The following is a 24,933-nucleotide window of genomic DNA, read 5'->3' on the forward strand; positions in this document are numbered from 1 at the left end:
CGAACGTGAAGAACACACACACAAAGACACACAGTCTGCTGTACAAGATGGGAACCTGTTTGCAGTTCTGCTTCCCACTGACCTGTAAATGCACTTCATACAGTCGTGAGGCTCTGTTAGCATTCAGCTCGCGGTGCCTGACGTTACCATGCTAACATGCTAACAGTGACAACACGAGCATCGGTCCTGCGTGAGGAGCATCAGTCTTCCTCACACCGATGCTCGTGTGATTCACTGCAGCAATCGAAGTGCAGGAAACAAACATTTCCTGAGCTGAGCTGCTCTGGTGTCCGCAGGGAAAGAAAATGAAACAACCACTCGAGCCCATGAGCAAATCACAGAGCGGGTCACAATGTTCAAAAACAACGGAGGCCGTAACAAAATCTCCGAAGATCCAAAGAGAAGCTTCGAAACAGAGAGGAAGACGGAAGGAAGACGTATGATGAACAGAAGAGGACAGAAGGAAGACAGTTGGGACGAAGATTTCTGAATCTGAAGACGTCACTTTTCACAGTTTTTGACATTTCATAGAGCAAACAACCAACAACGAACTAACTGATAAATAATTACCAGCTTTATTTCTGAACGTAAATGCAGCTTCTTCTTCTGTAGTTGAGGCCTCCAGCCGTGCTGTGACAACAAATCAATGCTAAGACACCAAAAAACGGCGTGCGTTACGTTTTTCCTGGTGTGAGCTGCTGAGATGCTGAAGGCATCACATCCCTGTTCCCACTGTGTGCTTCTCCTGCTGTTCACATGTGTGCACATCTCAAGTCCACACATCGTGGCGGTACAGCCCCGACAAATCCACTGCACGTCTTCACTCAGCGTATCCCACATGTAGGGCTGGGAACCGAACTTCACTTCTTTTACGGCACAGACCGAAACGCTTCGGTAGTATCCAGTATCGAAATATGTCTCGTCTTTCGGTGCCAAGTTTCGGTACCCAGACGTTAATCACATGATCACGACCCGATCATTCTGCCGGCGATTGGCTGTAACGTTACATGTGACTGCGACATGCAGACGGGGTTCATGTGCATCTCTGTTGGAAACTGTAGTTGTGTGTGTGTTGTCGAACCAGTTCAAAAAATGCCACCGAGGTCAAAAGTGTGGCTCCGTTTTAGCGAGATTGATCCCAATAGTGCGCGATGCAATATATGCAAAAATTCATCGCTGCTAAGGCCGGCAACACGGCTAATTTGGTGAAGCACCTGACCGTGCACGCAATCAAGTTCAGAGCAGAAAGTTGCTCCGTGTTTAACTGCAGGAAGAGCGGATGGTCCGCAGCGGACCGCATCCTTCCTCCTCTCAGCATTCAAGTCCGCCTGTGGACGTTACAAAGCCCGAGCGTACGGTGGCCGACAAGTACAAACGCTCTGCAAATACAGAAGCGCGCTGCATATAGGAAAACAGATGCAAAAGGAAAACGACTGAAGCACGCTACGTGTACACTACGTATTCTTTTTTCTTTTTCTTTGTCGTTGATACGTCCTAAAGGTGTCAATAACGTCGGCCAGCTGGACAGATTTCTGGTTTTAGCCACTTTGCAGTTACATTTCCTAATGGCAGGGAGTCTGTAGTTTAAATGTACTTTAAAATCACAAAACTCGAGGAACCTGCTGCTGTTCTCCTGTTCCTCCTCCGTCAGGTTCCCCTCCTTCATTTTCTTTTTACACACACCATCATTAGTGGTTTGCTGTCATCCATAAGGTACAGCAGCCATGGTAGGCTTTACTTTCCCCTCATCTTTCTGTCTGTCATCTGTTTCTTTAAATCTCAACCTCTTGTCTGATTTTAGCTTTGCAGAACTTCTGAGTTTGTGTCGCGGTTTGCCGTCACACTGACAAATTCTGTTTGCTTCCTGCTGTAAATGATCGTGTGTACAGCGTGTATGTAGAAGAGATGAAATGTTTGTTTGTGTATAGCAGTCTTAATTAACAGTCCACAGTTCACAATACTGCAGAGACTCCTGGATGCTACATGAGCCTGCTGAGCCCCTGAGACTTTACTGCTGTTCTCAGATGTGGGTCTGCCACGCGGGACCACAGACAACCACAGGCCACAGTGGGAATCGTGTTTCTTCCTGAACTCGACACTAAGGAACATTTCAAAATAAGAATTCACATTTCCTGCAGTCAGCAGAAACAACAAATAACCTGGAAGATCATCTCTCTGCCGCAGTCTCCTGCTGTGCATATGAGCTACAGACCCCCGGCCGTGATGTTCACGCTGCCTCCTCGTGATACCATCTGATGGAATCCCAACAGCACAACACAGTTAGGACATTCTGACTGTCATGTCGATGCATTTTAAGCTTTTTGGTGTCATTTAACACTGTTTTTTTCCCCATAAACCTCCATTCTGAAGAGATGACACATTTTCTGGACTTTAGATATGTGGGGAAGGACCGTGGAAGGATCCACCGTGACGTCGCCCACTGGTTTGCAGACCACAGTCTTGAGCCAGACGACGAGAGGGTGGAGGTGGGGATCCCCGTCCTAAAGCTTTACGGTCTGTTTGACTCTAAATGGGAACATAATTTACTAAATGAACATCATGCTGTACTGAAGAAGACTTGAAACCAGCGGCTGAGACCATAAACTCATCAGAAATCTGTTTACTGAGGTCATAAATCAGTGAGAAGTAGCCTCATTTTCCCATAATATTACATGCAATCAGATGTCTTTCTGAAACCAGTGGAGTCGCCCCCTGCTGGATGGATAAGCCTGTATAGAAAATAGATGGATGGATGGTATGTTGTGATGATTTACAGGCTGTTGGATTAAATCACTGAGAAAACAATAAACAGTGTGTTTATTGTTTTCTCAGCCGCAGCCCATTTGGTCCACTTTGAAAGACGTTGTTTCCGATGCTTCTTTGTGACTTCTGGTTCTTCTCTGACCTCTTTGTGACTTTGTTCTGGTTTTTGGTTGGAAACTATGCCGATGGAGTCCATACATTTTTGTCCATATCCTGTGAATAAGACACCGTGTTCGTGCAAATGCTGTCAGCAGTGATTTCCCATGATGCTCGGGAGAGATGGATCACAGGTGAGGGGTGGAGGACTCCATAAGGCCGTCCCGGCTGAGGCGGATCTTTCTGGACTTTGCCCCATTAGAGATGATGGATGAGGACCAGTCACACCAGTGCAGCTCCTCGCTCGGGCCTGGCGACATTCATGCAGTTAATTCGAATAAAAATGAACGTGTATGTTGAAATTAACTCCATACAAAATTTAATTTTAGAGTTTTACATTTTTAGATTTGCATTGTGCTTACTAACACCAGCACAGTTTCCTAATCAACCCTGATGTCTCACCACAGACATCTTTTAAAGCTGCTCAATCTGCCGGTTGTTGCTGAAAAGATGTTGTCCAACACCGAGGACACATGAAAACGTCCGTCCTTAACACAGTTTCCCAACTTAAATAACTAATCTGTCTAATTTCAGACTCTGGAAAGCGACAGCGAAGCTTCCCCACAGATCAGTGGACGGCTGATCTGCCGCCTGTCAGGTTTCAGTTCAGACAGGATCCAAAGGCAAAACAGCAGCAGCCAAGGAGAAAAGTTTCATCACCACAAAGCTGAAATCAGATGCAGGCTGGAGGAAACGTCTCAAACGCTGAGGAGAAACACACAAACCGAGACAGAAGAAAGCAACAAAACAAAGAAAGACTGAATTCACAGGAGGGCGATCACATGAAACTCATCAGGCAACCACGAAGAGGAGACAGGAAGTGTCAATAAACATAACGCACGAGGAGAGAGCCTCCAAACTAAAACAGGAAGTCACCAAACCATGACCCGACAGAAGTCGGATCACCGCCGTCCCACAGGGTGACCTGCTGCTGGGACGAAAGCAGCAGAGGATCACTGTGACTGTCGGAGGAACAACCCGCCACGGCGAGCAGGCGGATCCGAACGCCGAGTTCTGGTTGTACAGCAGGTTTGAGGGGGTGGATTAACTAATGCTGGTGGTAACAGCAGAACCAGGCAGCTCTTTACCCTCCGTTTCCCTCGTTCTCTCACACATGCAGTACTTCATCACTTTCTTAACCTTCGTCAGATATTCATGTGGTCCAAACCGACCGAGATTTGATTTAAATGAGGTCAAAATCAAAACTGTCCTCCTCTCCTCCCTTCCTTCTTCCTTCTCCTCTACCTCCTCACAATTTCTTCCTGTGTGTGTCCTCCTCCTCCTCCTCTTCCTCTCCTTTATTACTTTCTCTCGGTGCTTCTGGTGATGAGTGGGTGGAAATAAACAGCTCGGGGGGGGGGGGGGGGGTCGCCCCCCCCTCGCAGACCCATTCACCTCAGGGAGCTCATCAGCTGACACTGAATTTACTACAATAACTGCCAGTGAGAAGAATGAGCCTCCTACACACACACACACACACACACAAAACCCCCACACACTCATACACTCACAGGCTGTCACGCACACACACACACACAAACACAGACACACATACACATACTCACACATGTACACGCACTCACACACTCTCACAAACACACAAGCACAAAGACACACAGACACACATACACACGCACACATGAGGAGGTAACGACCCAGAGATGTTGTATGAAGTGAAGGCTGACAGAGGTCTCACTTTGCACTCTATTCTGTTGTTGTGAGCTGCCGTGACACCTGAATCTGCCTGCTGTGGGATCAATAAAGTCTCATCTTCATCTGAGATCCTGGGCCAGTCTCAGTGCAGGAGGTTTGGGTTGGACCTGAACTCCTGAACTCACGCGTGTGTCATGACTGTTATGTGAGAAGAGAAAGACGGAGAGGACTATTTTCTGCAGTGTGGACGGGCGGCCGGCGGCGGTACGGAAGCACGAACGGCGTCCTCCTCGTCTGAGCTGCGCTGTTCGCCGTTTCTCCTCTCAGGCTGTGATTGGCCCATTACAGCAGAAATCATTAGCTGAATGTTCCTGTTAAATAACGACACTCTGACCTTTTCTGACAGCAGTGACAGGGCACAGTAAGTCATGTGTTTTAAAAATCAATTCATGCAACAGAAAAGACCAACACATTGATTAACTGTAAGGAGGCAGGAAAATCACATCATCATCTTTTATTCCACGTGTGAAATGAAGCCAATCAATTCATTCATGTGTGAAAAAACAAATCATTTATGAAAATGTTCAGTTCGTAAGTGACAGCATTTTATTTCGACATGTTAAGGATTTAATTCACATGTGAGCATCGACAGAATTCGAGGTTCACCAAGCGGCGCCTGCAGACGCACAGTTTGACGGACGGGCTTTTGAATGTGACGGTCAGTCGTGTCCTCCGGGGCTCCGGGATCAGCTGATTATAACGCTGGCTGACGTTAAAAACAGAAAGAGCAGAGAAGAGCGGCAGAGCAGGAGCGTCTCATCCCGTAACCCTCTGAGGTCTCACGTGTTGTGGATCAGGCGGAGACACTGAGCTAAAGCTGGATGAGGGTTTCCTGCTGCCCTCCGAGGCTCCATCCATTCCAAGTGTTCTCCATCAGTCTCAGCTCTGTGGTGGATGTTTCTGCTCAGCTCCTCCAGGCTGTGAGAAGCACTCTGAAGGAGAAGTGCTGCCAAAGAGCTGTGCTGTGAATCTACACACGTGTGTATTCAGGAAACAAGCGAGCGGCCTTACAGTACAGCAGTATGTGCTCAGGATGCCTTCAGCTGGATGTGGAGACGTGATGTGACCAAGACATTAAAAGCATTTTAATCATTTAACAGAGAAGTTTTCTTGTGATCTTTAACTCTGGCGGTAAACACTACAATTCCCATGAGCCTCTGCTGCTGTTGTTAAGGAGAAGAAGAATGAAAAGGTAAATTAATTTATCCTGTGGACTGTAAAATCTGGTTTTATTTAGTTGCTGTGATGACTGGACAGTTCTCACCATCTGCTGAGGAACTTGTCTTTGTCGTTTACGGTGGATTTCTGTTCTTTTTGAGTCTAAAAATCAAAGAATTTTTCATTCGTGCCTGCTTTTCTTCTTATGCATATTTCAGTGACCCAAACATTGCAGTCTCCAGATGATCTTCATTTGTGGTGCTAATTTTAGTCTGCAGGTTGTGCGAACAGCTCTGAGCGATGTGCTTGTTTGCAGCATGAACGAGTCGGCAGGCAGGTCGTGTTAAATGGACCGCTGTGTAATTGTGCTGCGTTGTGATTGGTGGATCAGCGCGGGACACGGTGAGCTTCCTGTGGCTTCCACGTTCTGCATAACAGCTTTCATTTGCAGCATCGGACTGCTTGCTGAACGCTCCCCAGCTGAATGGACGCCGATGAGGACGCTAGCGTGAGAAGCTGGAGGCTAAGCGGTGATTTGAACTCACTCAGAGGTTGGAGCTGATGCGTCCGGCTACATGGGATGTTTCTGTGGATGCTGCACAACGAGCCTGGAGCTCGCTGGTGAGCTTGAACTGAGTTCAAGGCTTTAGGGTGGCGAGCTGGTGGCGGTAAACCTGCGGGCCTTCCTGTTGGGCACTCAGTCAGCCTCACTTGAATGTGTATAAATCACTGCAGAGGCTGCACAGGAACCCAGCAGTCTGGAAGCAGATGTCAAGTTTGATCTGCATTTTTGAGCTGCCACCGAAAAACCCACAACCTTAACGTCCTTCCTGCTTGTCTCCAGACTTCTGTGTTGTCAGTCGATGTGCTGATGCCTTACATTGAGAAACTGGTCTCACTTAAGATATGGCACTGAAAGTCCAGACTGTCTGTATTCGGACAGTTTATTCTACAATGCCACATTTTGTGTGAGCAGCATGTTGGGCTTGCAGCTTCTCTGTGGACTGAATTCACGAGCATAAAATAAGATACTGCATTGCTTCTTAGTAATAAGGAGGTCAGGCATACAATTACATTACGTCGTCGTCTTCACCTCTTGTGCTTCCTCTTGGGAGGATTATGGTGCTTGTTTTTATTTGATAAAGCTGAGGGTTGTTTAAAGGCATTGATGGCTCCTCTCCAGGTGAGAAACATCCTCCTAATGGCACACTGCTATCTGAAGACAAAGCATCAGGTTGGTTCCTCACTGACGTGTACTTTAAGTCTCCTGTTTGAAGGCGGGGATGGATTCACAGCACTCACAGTGACGAACACGTCCTGTTTGATCGGAGCTAAAATTGGCCCGTGGCTGCAGTTGTACCGCTGAAGGCTGCGCGCTGTGCTGCGTACTGTAGCTGGGATCCTGCCTGTGGCAGACTCAGCTCGGGGAAATTAAGAGTGTTTGTCATGAGAGCTGAAGTTTCTACAGTTTCTTCACAGGGGCTTGCACACCAACACACAGGGAATAAGAGAGCTGACATGGAAACGAATACTGAACACACGCAAGATACTGTGCTACATGTAGTACTCAGTATATATGGTGTAATAATGCAAACACGTGCTGTGAAGGCAGCATTAGGAGATAAGAGGGGAAATGACCAGGTTTAGATAACACAGGAGTGTTTGAATTATTAAAGAAGGCTGCTTTAACCCTTTGAACTGCTGGTTTACGACAGGAACACCACACCAGCCCATCTCTGAAAGTGTTTCAGCCTTTACCTCCAACACACAGAGGGACCAGGGGCAGGTGGAGTGCAGAACCATGTGGATGAGCAGCGCAGACACAGACTAATCACTGGATTACTGTGATCCTGAACAGAACCGACGAAAACAACGATAAAAAAGCTTTTTATGCTTTTGATTTCCAAGCAGACGTTTACGCGTGACGTCTCCAGAAAGTAAAAGTGATCTGAAAATAATGGCAGTCAGATTTCCTCCACCTTTCCCTGCAGTAGGATGTGACTTCACTGATACTCAGACTAACTAAAGCGATTACTGCTCACACAGTTCAGTTCACACAACAAAGTGGGAGGTGAAGTTTGTGAAAAACGGCTGTCTTTAGTCATCAAAGCCTCCAACCTGAAGTGACTGACTTCATCACAGCAGTGGTCACACGCGTCTGCTGTGATAAGTTTACACTCGGCCTGCAGGAAGGACCCTCACGTGATGCGCCTGAACACAAATCATCCAGCCCATCCTGGATTCAAACGTGGCTGTAATATTTATATAATATCACACAACTTTTAGTACCCAGTTAACTGGTCCGACACGCACACACACAGACACACTCACTCACACACACACACACTCACTCACACACACACTCTCACAAACCTGTGGATCAGTGGACCCAGTGCCGCCCCTCGTCTCTCCTAATGAAAGACGAGATGCTCCCCAGCACATCCCTCCCCTAATCTTTGTGCTAACAGGAGGCTAATAAAGGGGCCAGAGTCAATTATTGACCAGAGAAATGGACATTTGATGAGGTGGTGACAGTCAGGGCGGACGGAAAGCTGCGTTTCTATTTCCTCTGGGGCTCAGCAGAGACAGAATGAAGGAGAACACAAACGGACGCACAGCAGCAGCCATCAGACGTCAGGCCTTTTGCTGTGCCGTCGGACGCACCTGCAGCAGCGTCTCCTCGGTTTCCTTCTGAATCTTCGCAGATTCTGCTGGCTAAACGCAGATGTTCACACTCGCACGTTGAGTAGTGATTTCACACTCAAATCGGGTAACTCAGAGGAAACGGACTGATCTGAAGAAAACCGAGCTGGGACTGTGAACTCGATTCAGCCGTCGTGTCCTACACGTCTCTGTGTCTATGACAACGACTGTCTCCCCTCAGCTGGACAAGAAAAGACAGCAATTTAATTTTAGCTGTGATGGGTTGGAACCATAAACATTCAGGGAAACGTAAAGCTAACAGGCTAACATCAGTGTTAGCTTCTCCATCAGTTACAGTCTGATGTTTCAGTGTTTATGTTTGTCCTCATCTTCCTCACACAGGGAATGTAGGACAGGGTTCATCCTGTCCTTCTTCAGTGACGATGGCGTTGCTGTCCTGAGATAAGACAGGATTTTTTAGGAAACATGATTTTGTCAGACAGGATTTGCTCTTTTCACCAAAGAAAAAGATCTGAAAGCTTCTTCCACCACTGCAAGCCTGTCAGAATGAAGGATGAACAGGATAGACTGGAAGAGGACAAGAACCAAGCACCAGACAGTGAGACACGTCCACTCAGCAGAGACAAATAAAATGACTCACATACACATCCAAACAGGACGAAGATGGAGGAGCAGGCGGAGTACGAGGAGGAGGAGACGTGGAGAACGCTGGTTTTTCTTTTGATTGAGTGCAAAGCACATGGCAACGCCGAGGCCATTACAAGGTCTTCTGCGTCGGGGAGGATGATGGGAGTCTCACATTCATCAGCCCACCAGAACTACAGGAAGTGTGTGTGTGTGTGTGTGTGTGTGTGTGTGTGTGTGTGTGTGTGTGTGAAATGTATTCATTAAAAAGCAGCTGAAAGTATTGACTCCCTCCAGTCCTCATTGGTGTCACACTGGTTTTAATCTTCGTTGTTTTTGGTTAATAAAGCTTTTGGTCCCGTGTGTTGGATTTTAAGATGTTTCCTCTCCCACATGTTAAGAAATGCGTCTTTTTCCACAAACCAGCTGACTCCTCAAACCGATGTCACTGTTCTCGAAAGCTTCAGATGGTTGTTATACTGAGACAAGTGAGCATCGCTAGCAGCTCGTGTGGTTTGCCATGAAAGCAAAATCTCGATGTTTGATTTGATTACATGCCCGGTGGAAAAACAATCAGCTGGTCGCTGTGGTGCTTCAGAGGCGTTCAGACTGTGAGGAGCCTCTGCATGTGTGCTGAGACCGCAGGAAGTTAACGGCTGTAGTTTCAAACTAACGTCCACAGCAGGAGCTGCAGCGTGTGGATGTGGCACGCAGCCCAGGGAGGTGCTTGAGGTACTTTTACCATTAGATATCTGCATGTTGTACAAATGCTGAGAACTTCATCATCTTGTTGCATGAGTTCAACTAAGGATGGGTTAAATGCAGAAGATAAATTCAGTGTGTGTATGTAAAATATATACATACTGCCAATAAAGCTGATTCTTCTTCTTCTTCAGTGTCCCTCACACACTTAAGACGTTTCTTGCGTACCTGAGGAAGCAACGCGGTGACAGCCGTCTGCACATCCATGGCTACACTGCTAACAGGAGCTGCTTACAGCATCACACTTTAACATGTGATCTGCAGATGTTTTAGGTCCAGACGGAGTCCAGGATGCTTCCAGTACCAACAATCCTGTTCCTTGCTGCCAAACGTGGTGCAGAAGACTGACTTCAATGCTGTCCCACAAACTGCACAGCGAAGTGCGAGTGACTTCATGGTTCTTGTCTCATTAGCGACACTCTTAGTTTAGTTTTCCACTGGAAAGGCGTGTCCACCCCCACCCCAAAAAGAAATGCACTGTGGGTAAAGGAGGCATTGCTGTGTGTGTCAGGGTGATGGATGGACTAATATGTGATGTTATGACTGCATGGTCAGTGTGGAGCTTTGAACTTCAACATATGTTTGGGTCTTATTGGAAATTTTAATACACAGATGGAGGAAATCTGTTCCTTTATTAACATTATGTATAACATTACAACAGCGAGTAGGGCCATTAGCTGGGGAGCAGGGTAATATGCTGAGAAACCTCAGATTAAAGTGCAACACTTACAAAAAATTACAGGGGAAAATAGTGTTTATGAAATTAATCATGAAATCTCGAATTGCTCTGCCTGTTGTTTTAACTTTTGGCCCTGATACTCCGTCTGCAGCCCGCCGACTGGATGCACTGAGGCCATGGGTCTCCTGAATGCCAAAAGGCTGACGGGGAAAGACTTTCTGAAGTAAGTTGGCCACAGCTTCAGAGTCTGTTCTTCAGCACTGCCTGTTGCAGAATAAGAAATGTGTTTGCTCTGTTTTAGAAGGTGTTGTCTGGTTTGGCCGTCCGGATTGAAAGTGACTCTCACACTGCAGACCTGTCGTGTCGTTAAAATGATTCAAACCTCCGATGGTAAAGTAATAAGCTCCAGTGTTGTTCTTAGTTTGCTGTTGTTCATCGAGGAGTCACGAATCACAGTGAGTCACAGAATGAGTCATTACCGACAGACTACACCTTCCTCTTGATGACCTGTGGCTTCTGGCAGCTGCTCTAACTCCTCCCCACGAGGAAGGACCTCATGTGACCTCCTGATGATGAGGATTATGTGTCACTTCCACTGACTTCACGTGTCTCGTGTTTTAACTTCCTGTCTGCAAAGGAAGTGGGGATATATCTGATGCTTGTTGTGACTGTCTTTATCAAACAGCTGATCAGTTTTATGTTCTGCAGGATGGAAGAACATGAGAGGCAGTTCTGGGATCAGCTGCTCGTCTGACTGTGTTTGCTCGTGTGTTTGTGTGTTTGACGGCTTGAGACTCAAAATGTTTAAAAGGCAGGGACTAAATGGAGACTTTAGTGTCTCTTCACTGTCTAAAACTAACAAAAGACACAAAGGCTGAAGTTCCAGGTCCATGAAAAGACATCTGACTGACTGTTGCAGCATTTCCAGCTGTTTGCAGATTACTTAAAACAGGACGACACGTTCATGCTGAGATCCCTCAGACAACCCTGAAGCAACAGGAGAGATGAGGGAAATATTAGTCAGTATTGAAGCTAAGCACCAATCACAATCTCAATTTCCTCTTCCCTCTTTCACGTGACATTGAACTGATGTGTATCAGCAGAATGAACTTAGACTTGCTTTACTGTCATTCAACAAACCCATCAACGATGCACATATTGAACGAAATGTTGTCGCTTTGCTCAGAGAAAGTCAGGCATTAAATCCGGCGCAAAAATGCAGGCGCTGCTGTGCCTTTTTTGTCAGCATGGTGGTGTTGAGGGACCAGGTTAAGTTGTCAGTGATTTGTGCTCCCAGGAACTTGGTACTGCTGACGACTTCCACTGCACTGTCACTGAAGAGCAGTGGAGTGCGGTTATGCCGTGATTTCCTAAAGTCAACTATAATCCCTTTTGTCTTATCAACATTGAGGATCAGATTGCTGACTGCACCATTTCAACAGGTGTTTCACCTCATCCCTGTAGGTCAGCTCGTTATTGTCCTGGTTGAGGCCCACAACGGTCGTGTCATCTGCAAACTTCAGGACGTGGTTGGTGTGGTGTCTGGGACGGCGGTCGTGTGTCATCAGGGTGAACAGCAGGGGGCTGAGTACACAGCCCTGTGGGGATCAGTGGGTCAGGGATCAGATGTTCAGTGACATTGGAGGTGTTGTTGTTCACACGTACAGATTGGGTTCTGTTGGTGAGGAAGTCCATTAGCCAGTTGCATGGGAGGTGCCAAGGTGACCTGGATTGTGTACCAGATGCTGGGGGATTATCATGTTGAATGCTGAGCTGAAGTCTAGAAACAGGGTGTGTTTTCCCTCCAGATGTCCCAGGCTCAGGTGGAAAGCAGAGGAGATGGCATCCTCTGTGAAGCGGTTCGGCTGGTGTGCAAACTGGAACGGGTCGAGTGATGGTGGTAGTCCGGAGACGATGTGATCCTTCAGCGCTCTCTCAGAGCACTACGGGTTGCAGGTCATTCAGGATGGGACAACAGCCTGTCCCATCATGTTTCAAGACTTAAAATTTGACTGTTGCTTTGACTGCAGCCATCAAGCTTCTCTTAAGACACTTGTTTTGACATGACGGAGTCGGCCTGATGGAGACAGATAGCTGTTAGCTGACGATGACCGGACTGTGGACGGGTTTGTTTTACAAAGTGGAATATTTAAAGGAGAGCAGATGAGCTGTTTTGATGAATGGCCGCCTCACTGAACTGAGATACGCTGAGAAAACATTAGTGCAGCGTGTACGGCGATGAACTATATGAGTGAACACGAGTGCCATATGTTTCCTCCAGCTGACTGATCTCCTCCCGAATCGCTCCAGACTGGTGATCTTTCCCAGAGCAACACACCGTGGTCTGATGAAGTAAAGTGAAACCACCTCTCTGTTCATTTTTAGTGCCCTCCTTCCGATCCACAGCCTCTCTGCAGCTCCCACGGCGGTGATAAGTACGTGTCACTGCTCTGTGTTTACGGGAGCAAAAGAGGCTAATAAACGGCTGACGCCTGCCATCCGGGACTCCCAGGTAATCAAATAGGCAAATTATGCACCGCATTAACTGGTGTGTTGCTGCGAATATCTCTCCAGCCTAATGAATTTATAAATAAACACACTGAGGGGATGGCTGCTTACAAAGAAGATGGAGGAGGACGAAGAGGCAAACAGCTGCAGAGCCAAGAAACACGAGTGAAGGAGCCCAAACGGCACATGACTCAAGTCCATGGACTTGAGCACTCATGTGGGCTGTGGAGGATGCAAGGAGTCTACGTCACTGCCTGCTTCCACCACAAGTAAGCCTGGAAAGGGCCTGGAAAGGGTTTCCTCACACCTTGAATCTTCCTGCTTTGTGCCAGCAGCTGCTCCAACAACAAGTTCACTTTAGCCCTCGTGTTAACTCTCCGAGTGGTTTGATCACCACAGATGTTTTACCCATACACCATCTTTTTAAAAGAGACGTCTGACTGCACACAAGCTCAGTTATGACTTGATCCATGGAGGTTTTATATTTGTAAAACTTTCCTCCAGTTTAAAAAGATCTGACATCATCGCCGTGTCTTCAAGCTGGATGGGAACTCGAAGACCGAGCCAGCAGGAGAAATACGACTATACAGACAAAAGTATTGGGACACACCTCTGTATTACTGAATTCAGGTGGGCAGTGGGGCTGTTTTTCAGGGGTTGGGCCAAAGCAAAGCTCCATAAAGACATGGTTGGATGAGTTTGGTGTGGAAGAACTTGACTGGCCCACACAGAGCCCTGACCTCAACCCCATCCAACACCTTTGGGATGAACTGGAACGGAGATTGTGAGCCAGGCCTTTTGGTCCAACATCAGTGTGTGACCTCACAAATGCTCTACTGCATGAATGGGCACAAATTCCCACAGAAACACTCCAACATGTTGTGGAAAGCCTTCACAGAAGAGTGGAAGCTGTTAGAGCTGCAAAGCTGTCTGTGTGTTTACAATGAGACGCCATTAAAGTCCCTGTTGGTGTGATGGGCAGCTGGCCCAATACTTTTGTCCATATAGTGTTTTCAGTGATCAGATATTTGCTCCGTGATGAAAACGCAGATATCAGGACAAAAAACTGTGGACACTGACTTTGTGAATGTCAGCACTGCTCGTGGAAGAAAGCTAACGATGAAAACAGCAGCTGCAGGTGGTCCTGCAGACCCTCAGACTCCTCATCAAACTCTCCACACAGCAGATAGCTGGGAGACTTTATTCTCTCCTGCTATGAGCTGCCACACTCAGCTCAGATGGTATTAAAGGGCAGTCAGCATTGTCCACCTCTGAAGGCTGGAAAGCAAATATCTCACAGCATTTCTCTCCAGAATCCTGCTGATTCAGAGATAACAAGGGGCCATCCTGAGGGTCTGTTAGGATTCTACAAGCTGCAGAACAAATAAGAGTTTCTTCCTGATAAGTTGAGCTTTTATTTCTCATGAACCCAAACTGACCTGAGACCTGTCAGCTGAGGTCTGTCGAACAAGTTGGGATGCATTCAGTCAGCGACCGATCCTGCTGCACTAAAGATGAGTTAGACAGGAACTCGATACTGAGGCTCCACCTCCTGACCTGCACTGCACAGACTCTGGCTCCAAATGACATCACTGGAACAAGATCCAGGATACTTTGGCTTCACTACGGGAGGAAGCAGAGACGCGTCGGCCATACGCGTCGGATGTATTTAAGTACAGCAGTCGAGTAAGTGTACTTTGTCACAGCTCAGTGCGCTGTGCAGCCCTACAGTAACAGGAGATGAAATAAATGATGAGTTTATGTAGTCAGGGGAGTGGTGAGCGTCAGCCATGATCGATGTGTTTACTTTCAAAATAAAACGCTTCTTGCCACAACACACTGAGTCTTTCATAATGAACGAGGGGGAGTCTGTGACAGCCTGAATATGAGAGTCCTGTTTGTCCTCACAATGTGGGCACCGTGGGACACTTTGATTTGACTCTACAGACTCTGCTGTACAGACCATCCAGGTAGTTTATCAGGCTCCACAGGGAAGCCGTGACAGAAGAAAACTTTAGATAAGCAAGAAACTCTTTCCCAGCTAATCAGTCTCCCACCACCTGACTAATCACCCTGGATGTGTGTGTGTGTGTGTGTGTGTGTGTGTAGGCTCCTATCTTGAACACCCTGCTGGAAACAAATGCTGTCTAATTATATTACGGGTGTGTGTGAGGGGGTGTGGATGTGTGGATGTGTGTCGACTGATAGAAGGAACCACCTGCTATCAATACGGGGTGGATTACTCAGCCTGTGAAGATCTGAGCACATTTCACACACACACACACACACACACAGCTGAGTAGTTAACTAAGGAGGCGTAGCACAGTAGTATTACATACACAGTCATAAGAGGATTTAGGATCGATTACCACAGACTCTCTTAATAATTCAGTTGTGCTGGTTTCATCATGAGTGTGTGATTGTCAGCCTGCTGGGAAACTGCAGGAAACTTGAATGACTGCATCTGACTGTTTAGGCGCCTGGTGGAAGTTACTAGTACATTAGTACATCAATACATCAATACACAAGTACTGTGCTTTTTGAGGTTCTTATTACCCTGCAACATATAAAGTGTCTATCAACATAAGCTCCGCCTCCATCAGCTTCAACCTTACAACACATTAATGCATCAGGAATTTGAATCTACTCATATAAATTACCCTGCATAACAAATACTGCTGCATGTAATGACAATACTTTTGTACTTTTCCGAATGAATGAATGCAGTATTTCTTAGCTGGAGACGTGCAAACTTGAAACTGATTTATCTCTTTGTTATCTTTAAAGAGAAGAACAGAGCAGGTGGTGGAAGCTCAAGGTTTCCCCTGAATATCCTTTCAAACAGAACCTGTTGCGGGGATAAAGAGTGTGAATACCACTGAGAAGGACTGCTGTGCAAATCATTTCATCAAATCATTGTTCAAAAACCACCGTGGGCCGCTGAGCAGCATCTTACACATGTGGAAACGTTGGTTAAAAGATTTCTGGGCGTCCCGTGTGCACCACAGCAGCTGCGTCCTTTAATAATCCTCTAAAAGCTGCAGCACATAAATGTCAGGACGCGTCCTAACTGGCGAGCTGTGAAGAGTCATCAGCCTGCTCGAAATGTCACTGAGATTATTCAGTCAACACCACTGGATGCTCCAATTCCTTTCAAGATTGTGTGACTCAACACTTCTTATGTGTTCTGTTTCATGTTTATGCAGATCTTTTTTATTTTTACATTCACACACCGTTTCAATTCCTCACACTAACCTGCTGTCAGACCACAAGCAAGCTAACGGCACCAGAGCCAATCAGGAGCCAATGAGCAACATCAGACACGTGACAAGCAAGAAAAAAAAAGCCTTGTGATAATACAGGAATGACTCAAGATGTTGAGGTCATCTCCTGGCTGGATCATACAATCTGCATTTTAAAAACAGTTGAGACGCTGTGTAAATAATGAATTTCATTTTTCTGCCCAGGAAAAGGCTTAAACAAAGTAAAGTAAAGTTGGTGTAAATGTAGCACAACAGGGACTCAAGAGGACGGACTGTAACTGATGGTGAACTTCTGAACCCCGTGAGGACGTCAGATGGACAGCAATAGTGGACATTAAAGATATCTGAAAACATCTTTCATCCATCCTCCTCAGTGGACGTCTTTTGATCCGTCAACAAAGGCGTTAGGTTGACACCTTTTGATTAAAGTTAAAGATTAAAGATTAAAGTGACATATCTTGTCATTGGAGGGAACTCACTCCAACGAAATTTGTTCTCTGCATTTAACCCACCCAAGTGACGTGCACACACACACAGCAAACCCGGGGCAGTGGGCGACCGCGTGCAGCGCCCGGGGAGCAGTGGGGGTTAGGTACCTTGCTCAAGGGTACCTCAGCCATGGACACCGGGACGGGGAATCGAACCAGCGATCCACCGGTTACGGGTCCGACACCCTAACCGCTGATCCACGACTGCCCCAATAAATGGATCACTCGGTCGACACAAAAGAACCAAACTGACCACACAGACACAGCAGAGTGTAAACATGAACAACAAAAACAGAAACTGACCTCTGATCACCTTTGGATCACCAGTCTTACCTGCTTCTCTGGAAAGCTGCATGAAGGCGTCCACCCCCTTCTCCCCATAGCTGCCCTCTGAGGCCACGGTGGACACGTAGTTCCAGCCCATGGCCTTGACAATGTCCACCATCGCCTGGGCCTGAAAACTGTCCGGGGGGACCACTCGAGAGAAGAAATCGTAGCGGCGGTCATCGCTTAGCTCCGGGGCGGTGGATGCATAGCTGATCTGAGGGATCTGGAGGGAGAAGGTGAAGAAAGAGGACCAGGCGTTAGGACGATGATCAGCGTGGACCTGTGGAAGTTACCAAAAGTCATTTGGTCATATGTCTTCAGGTCTGTCGTCACAGTGGGTACGACTCTGAGTCCACAGGTCCACAGGACATTCAGACTGAACGCCGGAACCCTCGGAAAAACCTACACAAGAGCACTTCCTGTCATTTGTTGGTCTGGACGTGGACCACAACAGCTAACTGTAAAAAAGGCAGCTGATAAACTGCCTTAAAACTGCCTGGTGTGATGTGATGTGAGCAGAAATGTTGGGGATGAGAGCAGATTTTCTGTTTGCTGGAAAATGAGTTTGATGCAGCGCAGAGTGAAAGGCGTTCGTGGTAATTACAGGTCAGGGGTTCTCCGTCAAGGTCTTCACTGACGGACAGTAAAAATTAAACTGCATTCCTGAGGAAAATCTCTGAGAAACCCTAAAGGTGCAAATCCCTTCAACAGATATTTCTTCCAATTAGCCTTCGATCTGTCGCCACACTGTGTGAGGCTAAAGGCTGGATGGATGTGTAGCATCCTGGATCACACGCTGCTCCTTAGTTTTGTTTTTCATTCAAACGAGTTGAACAAACACAAAGTGGGACTTTAGGTCTTAATCGGCAGCTTATTTGCAGTTTTGTCTTCTGTTACCGCAGGACTTTTTCCGAGCTGTCAACGTCCCAACAGGACGTCAGTGACGTTAAACTATGGTGATCAGCATCATTCTGGGTTCACGGGGGACATAAAATCTAATCGAAAAACGGTTTAAAACGATCTAATCCTGTTAAAAAATTCAGGCATTTTAGGAGAAACAAAATCTGCTGAAAGACAAGTCTCTGTTTTATCACCCAAACTCCTTCTGGTGGAATTCCTAACTACTACTTAAATATAAATAACAGGCTTCTGTGTGTAATACACCACAGGCTTGAAGGCCTTTTGTTTTATGACGGAATCAGTTTCCTCAGTAGAGGCATCAATGCTGGATTCTAAGCAGGATGTTTTACTGTCAGTAAACAGATTTATCACATGTGAAGTCCATCTTTGAGTCATACAGGCCAACCTGTGCGCAGCCTGACAGGTGAAATGCAGGGCAAAAACGTCTTTACTGAGCTTGTGGAGTTCACCGCCAATGAGCGTTTTTCAAGAAATGTTGGTCAGAAGATCAGAAGCAGAATTGTCTAAGTGGTTTGTGTTGTTGTTCAATGTTGGAAATGAATGGAATGTTGGCTGCTCTGTATTACAATTTAATCAAAGACTTTCAGTTCAGAAAGTGGACGGTCGTCTTCTTCTGAAACTACGGGGCCTCATGCCAGCACCACACTTCTTCACATCTTCAAATGTGTCCTCAAAAGTCAAAACCTTGAAATATTAAATTCATTACTACAGAAGACTTTTGCTTATTGATTCACTGATCTGATTTCCCCGCCCACCACAGCAGGTGGAGGTCGTCTGCCCACAAGCCACAGATCACTCAGTGGATGTAAACCCACACATTTATGTGCCTCACAGGCTGCAGAGGCTGAGTGTTGTCAGTGTCTTTACTCTCACTTGCTCATGAGAGTAGTTACCAATTAATTTTCTGTCCATCAGTTAACTAAGCAGAAAACTCCATTAATCAAAGTTGTCCTGCATACCAATAACAAACTTGTATGCAAAATAAAAATATAGAGTAAACATGAATTTACAGTAACCCTTTAATGAAACAACCAGCATATAAATATAAGTTGTAAACAAAAGATATTAATCACTGAAAGGCTTTAAATCCAGACAGAAGCAGTTTACAGCCTTCCATTGGTTCATGCTGCTGTCAGTCAAACATGTCTGCGCTCTTATTGGCTAGTTTCACTAAGCGACAGTCCAACAGCAGAGGGGAAGAAGAAATGTGATCTGTTGGTGTTTTTAAAGATGGAGGAGAAATATGCACAGTTAGATTCCAGGGAGTTTGCCAGGTCCTCCGCTCATCTCTAAAGCCCTAAAATGCTTTGATGAATTGCTCTTCATTTTAGGCTGCAGATGCATGAAAACAACACTGAGTTAGCTGGTAGGCCTGCACAGAGCAGCTGACGTGTCTCTGAAACCTGAGCTGCTCGACACTGCTGAGAGCACAGCGAGGTAAGCTTCGCGTAAAGCTTCATTTATAACGCTTACACAAACAAATCAATGCAAACATAAGTGGATGACACGAGGAACAAATGGAGGAGCTGTGTGTTTGGCAGCAGACCAAACCCTCCACCTTGTGCCCCTATGATAGATTAGACTCATAAGCAGCTCGGTCATCCCCCTCTCCCTCCGTCACCGCTGCTGGCATCCCTCTTTCTTCCCCTGGACACAGAAAGGTCAGCACCTTGACAGCCTCGATAAAACACAACCTGCGCCACACTGTGACAATGGCTGAACCCCGCATTGATCCGAGACACCGAGGCGGGAGGGGGAGGGGAGGCTGAGAGAGGCCAACGCGACCCCGAGCTCGAAGGGGGCGGCGGCTAAGCTGCATTGATCCCAGACAGACGGCAGGAGAACGAGAGAGGAGGGACGGAGCGGTAGATAAAGACGACCGAGGGATGGACAGCAGGACAAGGAAACAGGAAGAGAGTATGAGCAGGAATGACAAGGAGACAGAGAGACCCAGAAGCTTCTGCGTAGCTGAGAGGAATAAGGAGGCGAGACGGAGCAGTCTGTGTGGCGCCCACAGCGAAGCGCCAACGCCGTTATTGACATTTCTATCTGCGTGAAGTTACTGACCCGCTGAACGCTGATGTCTGTTAAACGAGTGTGTTTGTCTGGGACGGTGATCTGCCACAGTCCGTACTGCGGCTGTCCTGCGGGCCTCCTGCGGCCCTGAAGCCGGAGCCCAGGGTTCAGGTGTGGCTCGTCATCGGCTCTGCACGCATTCGGTCACAAAGCGAAGGACCGGAAAAATCAACACGTTGACTCGGATGAAAGGTTCAGCCTGAGGGAATCCAACAGCTTACAGTATCTGTCTCTCTGTGGACAATCTGAGACCGTCTGAACTGTCCAAAAACAGAAAACCAAATCATTTTCACTTCTGCTTTGTGAGTTACTTTACTGTATCAGGACGCGTAACAACAAATATTCAATATCAAATGAACAAATCAAAACGAGACTTATGCCATGCATGTATCAATGACATAAGGACTATGAAGAGCGTGCAGCCTGTTTGTGTGTGTCTTGTGTGTCCGTGACAGATCTCTGTCCAGAGGGCCACATCTGGTTCAGTGCTCAGTGTGATCTGTGATCCAAATCGAGCTGACAGGGCCGACGCAGCACATATGGTGTGGAGCAGCGAGGCTGGTGCTGCTGCACTGACTGGACGTCACTCAGCAGTTAGCAGGCGCGCGTGTGTGTGTGTGTGTGTGTGTGTGTGTGTGTGTGTGTGTGTGTGTGTGTGTGCGTGTGTGCGTGTGTGCGTGTTGGGGGCCATATCTGCATGTGTTTACATGTATATATATATCACATCATGTGTACACAGATGCAGTTTTTTCAATAAATACGTGACACTCCAATTACTATTACTGTTTTCTTCTGTTTCGGACATAATCACACTGTAACTTGTGGAACTACGGTTCCCATAATGCTTTGGGGATAGAAACAGGATGATATCATCACACATTCAGTTTGTCTGCAGCTAAATTGAATTATCTGACAACAACTCCTGTTAGCATCACGATCCGCGTGTCACGACTCCAACTTCCGACCGGGTTGACGAGTGAACCCAATCAGCGGGACAAACTGCCTTTAGTGACTTCCTGTTGTCTCCAGAACGTCAGTGCTGCGTCAGCGTTTGTGTGCTGGGAGATCTGAGTCCCAGCGTCCCCCTGAGGTGATTCAGAGAGTTGGACTTCAGTCGGTCTCAAAGACTCACACTGACATGAGTCACACGTGTTCATTGGCAGAAAAGCAGCTCACACAGCAGCCCTCGGAGTGTGTGTGTGTGTGTGTGTGTGTGTGTGTGAGAGAGAAAGGCACAAACATCGACTCCTAATCACACTTAATTACGGTGACCCAGGCAGCTCGCGGTGCAGCAATCACTGATTTCATTACAACCTCTCATTTTCTGTGATACCCTCCTCCTCTCTTTCACTCAGGAAGCACACGCACACACACACACACACACACACACAGAGCTGACATTTTGGCACAAAAACACACAAACACAAATACACACACGTAGGTGCACGCATTCATCATCATGCTGTTATTTTGCCAGCCTGCAGACAGACGGCTAAATGAAGCAGAAAGCTACTGCATGGTCCTCCGTGGACTGAGTCACACTGTGTGTGTGTGTGTGTGTGTGTGTGTGTGTGTGTGTTTCTGTAGTTGTGGGGACAAAAATGTGTTTCCACAGTCACACTGTGAGGACGAAATGCAAGTCCCCACACTGTAGATCATTAAATATTTGGGTGAAGAGTTGCTTTGAGGTTAGGATGAGGTTAAGATTAGGATTGTGATGGAAACACAACTCTCTCTCTCTCTCTCTCTCTCTCTCTCTCTCTCTCTCTCTGTGTGTGTGTGTGTGTGTGCACACTTTGTTATTATCTGTCTTTGTAAAGCAGTACATCAGCATTCAGTTAGACTGCGATTCACACGAGAAGAAACAGAAGAGTGTGACAAAAGCTCGTCTGCTGGCCGACTCGTTTTCTTTATGCTTTGATCCTCCCTCCCCACGTCTTCCTCTGCGTTCGTCCTTCTTCCCCCCTCCCAGCCCAGCTTCCTGCTGTTTGCCGTCTCGCTCGTCATCGGCGGGGAGACGGGGGCGACGGTGCAGCGCCGGGTGCCGTTTGTGTCTGATTTAAGGGCAGCGAGGTGCAGCTGTGGTTTTCTGTTTGTCAGCACGTGATGGAGCGTGTGTGCTGACATGGCAGTTTTTCGGCCAGATTTTAGATGTGTGCCCTGCCTGTCCAGTTGTTGCTGTGTTTCTCCTCACTTCATGCTGATGTGATGTTTCTCAGACCACAAAACACATCTGGAGCTTCGGGTTAGCAGGTAAACCCTGCAGAATCCGCGAGCTCTGGTCAAACTCGTCCACCGGCTCACGTCCGCGGGTCCTGATTTGCTGTGTGGACTGAGACCTTTGGTCCGGGGGGTGGGGGGTCTGATACTGACGTTTAGTTGGGGGGGGGTCTGATACTGACGTTTAGTTGGGGGGGGGGGGGGGGTCTGATACTGACGTTTAGTTGGGGGGGTCTGATACTGACTGAAATCATTTTGATTCAAAGTCACTGAAGTCCAGCCTCCTTCTCCTGATGTTTATCAAAGGTCATTATAAAATAAATATCACATTTTATTGTGACGATGTCTTCAGCCCTGCTTTAACTCAGCTCTCCTCAGTGTGTGTGTGTGTGTGTGTGTGTGTGTGTGAGCCCCTCATGTCAGTGTGTGATGAAGTATGTGGTCTTCACGTCCTCACATAAAGACCGATAACACCTCATTACACCCGCTGAATGCCGACTCAGGTGGGTGCTCACACTGACACCCCATCTACCGCCTTACTCCTCCACAAAGTGTAATGTCCAATTTCTGTCCTCTAATATTTCATACCGCACACACACCTACACACACACACACACACACACACACACACACACACGCACACAGCAGCAGCAGCTCAGTGTCTTGCCATTAAATCTGGTCAGGACTCTTTGTGCTTACATAATTCATTAGGAGCACCCAGCCCCTCTCTGTCACCGAGTGGAGTAATCCTATTTAATCTGATGCTGTTAATTCATTTGTCCTACATCACACTCAATTCTCACCTCGCTGTCGCCTGCAACAGAGGAGAGGAGGAGGAGGAGGAGGAGGAGGAGGAGGAGGGAAGTGTGCGCCAGGTGAGGAAGAGGAGAGAGAAATCTGACAGAGAGGCGAGCAGGTCATGACAGGAGGAACACTGAAGAGGAGAGACGAGGCGAAGGGTCCAAAACACACTCAAACTTTTAAGTAATGACCGAGCTGCCAATTAAAATTTGAATGACCTCATTTAATTGAATGGCACACTTCCAGTTACAATGAACATTTTCATTTAGCCCATTTGGGAAGCTGGGAGGAAGCGTCTCCAACATCATTTAGCTTCAAGGTAATTTAAATCGCACTTCAGAGATTCACACTTTTATCTTGGAGCTGCTCGACGTTTACTGACAAAGTAAACCGACAGCCTCCACCCTGTTTCTTCACCTCCACTGTGACCACCCTCCTCTCCGTCAATTTATTCTCCTCACGGCTCACTGATGATGACATGGAGGGATCACTGAACAGGCACAGACACAGGGGCCTGAAGAGTCTGGGGCCCCGAAGGGTCAGGGGGCCTCACCTGCTATGTGTCACAGAAAGATGTGAAATAACCACAGAGACACGAGTCAAAATGATCACAAAAGACATCTCGTGTCTCGCCCCGATGTCACGGGGCTGTCCAGGAGCCCGCCGTGTCTGTGGTAATACTGTAGGACAGGATACGCTGCGAGTGTTTCGCCGGCTGAAGCGGGTCGGTCGCGCCTCTCGCCAATCGCGCCTCGTCTGACGGGTTGAATGATTAGCCGTAGAATCTGTGGAGGTCATAGCTGAGACGGAGGCGAACAGGACCGAGACGATGGACGCCTGAGAGCTGAGGACTGACTCAGACTCAGAGGAGCATTAATGAGGGCTGTTCCTCATGATCTGATGTGTTTGCATACACAATCCGTACGTTTCTCTGAATTCAGCTGCACTTCCGATGGGATCTTTTTTAGGAACTTCTGGAGTCAGTACCTCAGCAGTTTGCTGACTGTTTATGTCTGTTCTCTGACTCAGTGTCCTCCGAATTTTATGTTTTTAATATGAGAGGATTCTGTTTTATTGATGCCTGGGAGGAAACAGGACACAGACGGACTTTGAAGGAAGAGATAAAGAGCTGAATGAAATAAATACGAATGAGAATTGAGGGAAATTTGAGGTCACTTTTCAACTCTTAACTCAAGACTTAACTTTTGAATCTTATTCAGCTGAACAGCTAAACGTGATTCTTCATGACGGAGAAGAAAGCAAATGACAAAAACACAAACTGGTCGCTAAAGCCGCCCGACGGAGCAGCTCCGTCCATCATTCAGAAGCTCCGTTTCTTCACCTCTTTGTCTCTCAGTCTGTCAGCGTCTCTCTTGTCCTCTTGTCCTCTGCCTCTCCCCGATCCCCCTCTTCCTGCCAAACACTCTGTGCTCTGCCCAGAACCCATTAAGCAATTACAAACAAAATGGCAGCTGGTTCGTTCATTTGGTTTTTGAGGTGCGCACATTCGTGTTGACCCTGCGGTTTCATGCTCTCAATGCACTGCGTTCATCGGCAGCAATGTGCCAGGAGAAGCAGCGTTCTGCTAAAAGCAGCGATGAAACACTCGACTGTTGAGTGGAGATGCTTAAGGCTCTCAGCATCGCTTCCTCGCATAAACACACACGCACACACTCGTCTGCACAGCATCCAGCTCTCTGTGGGCTCTTTAAATGTCGTTCAGCCCAGCGCCAGGCGTGTTTCAAAGAGATAGTTGCTTCACACAAAAGCTCCGACAATGACTCTCCCCTCGGTGATTTGCCGTAGTGAT

The 24,933-nt window shown here is 47.2% G+C and overlaps 1 protein-coding gene across 3 annotated transcripts in view; it reads right to left on the minus strand.

Annotated features, from left to right (window-relative positions):
- The window catches only part of LOC124057097 (metabotropic glutamate receptor 7), a 155,167-nt gene that overhangs the window by 83,503 nt on the left and 46,731 nt on the right, over nt 1–24,933 (minus strand). For all 3 annotated transcript variants that reach the window (XM_046385219.1, XM_046385220.1, XM_046385221.1), the window contains exon 2: nt 17,112–17,328. In XM_046385219.1, coding sequence (XP_046241175.1) covers nt 17,112–17,328 — 217 coding nt within the window. The remainder of the gene's footprint in view (nt 1–17,111; nt 17,329–24,933) is intronic.

The sequence above is a fragment of the Scatophagus argus genome, chromosome 3 (assembly GCF_020382885.2).
Source record: "Scatophagus argus isolate fScaArg1 chromosome 3, fScaArg1.pri, whole genome shotgun sequence".
Classification (NCBI taxonomy): Eukaryota; Metazoa; Chordata; class Actinopteri; family Scatophagidae; genus Scatophagus; species Scatophagus argus.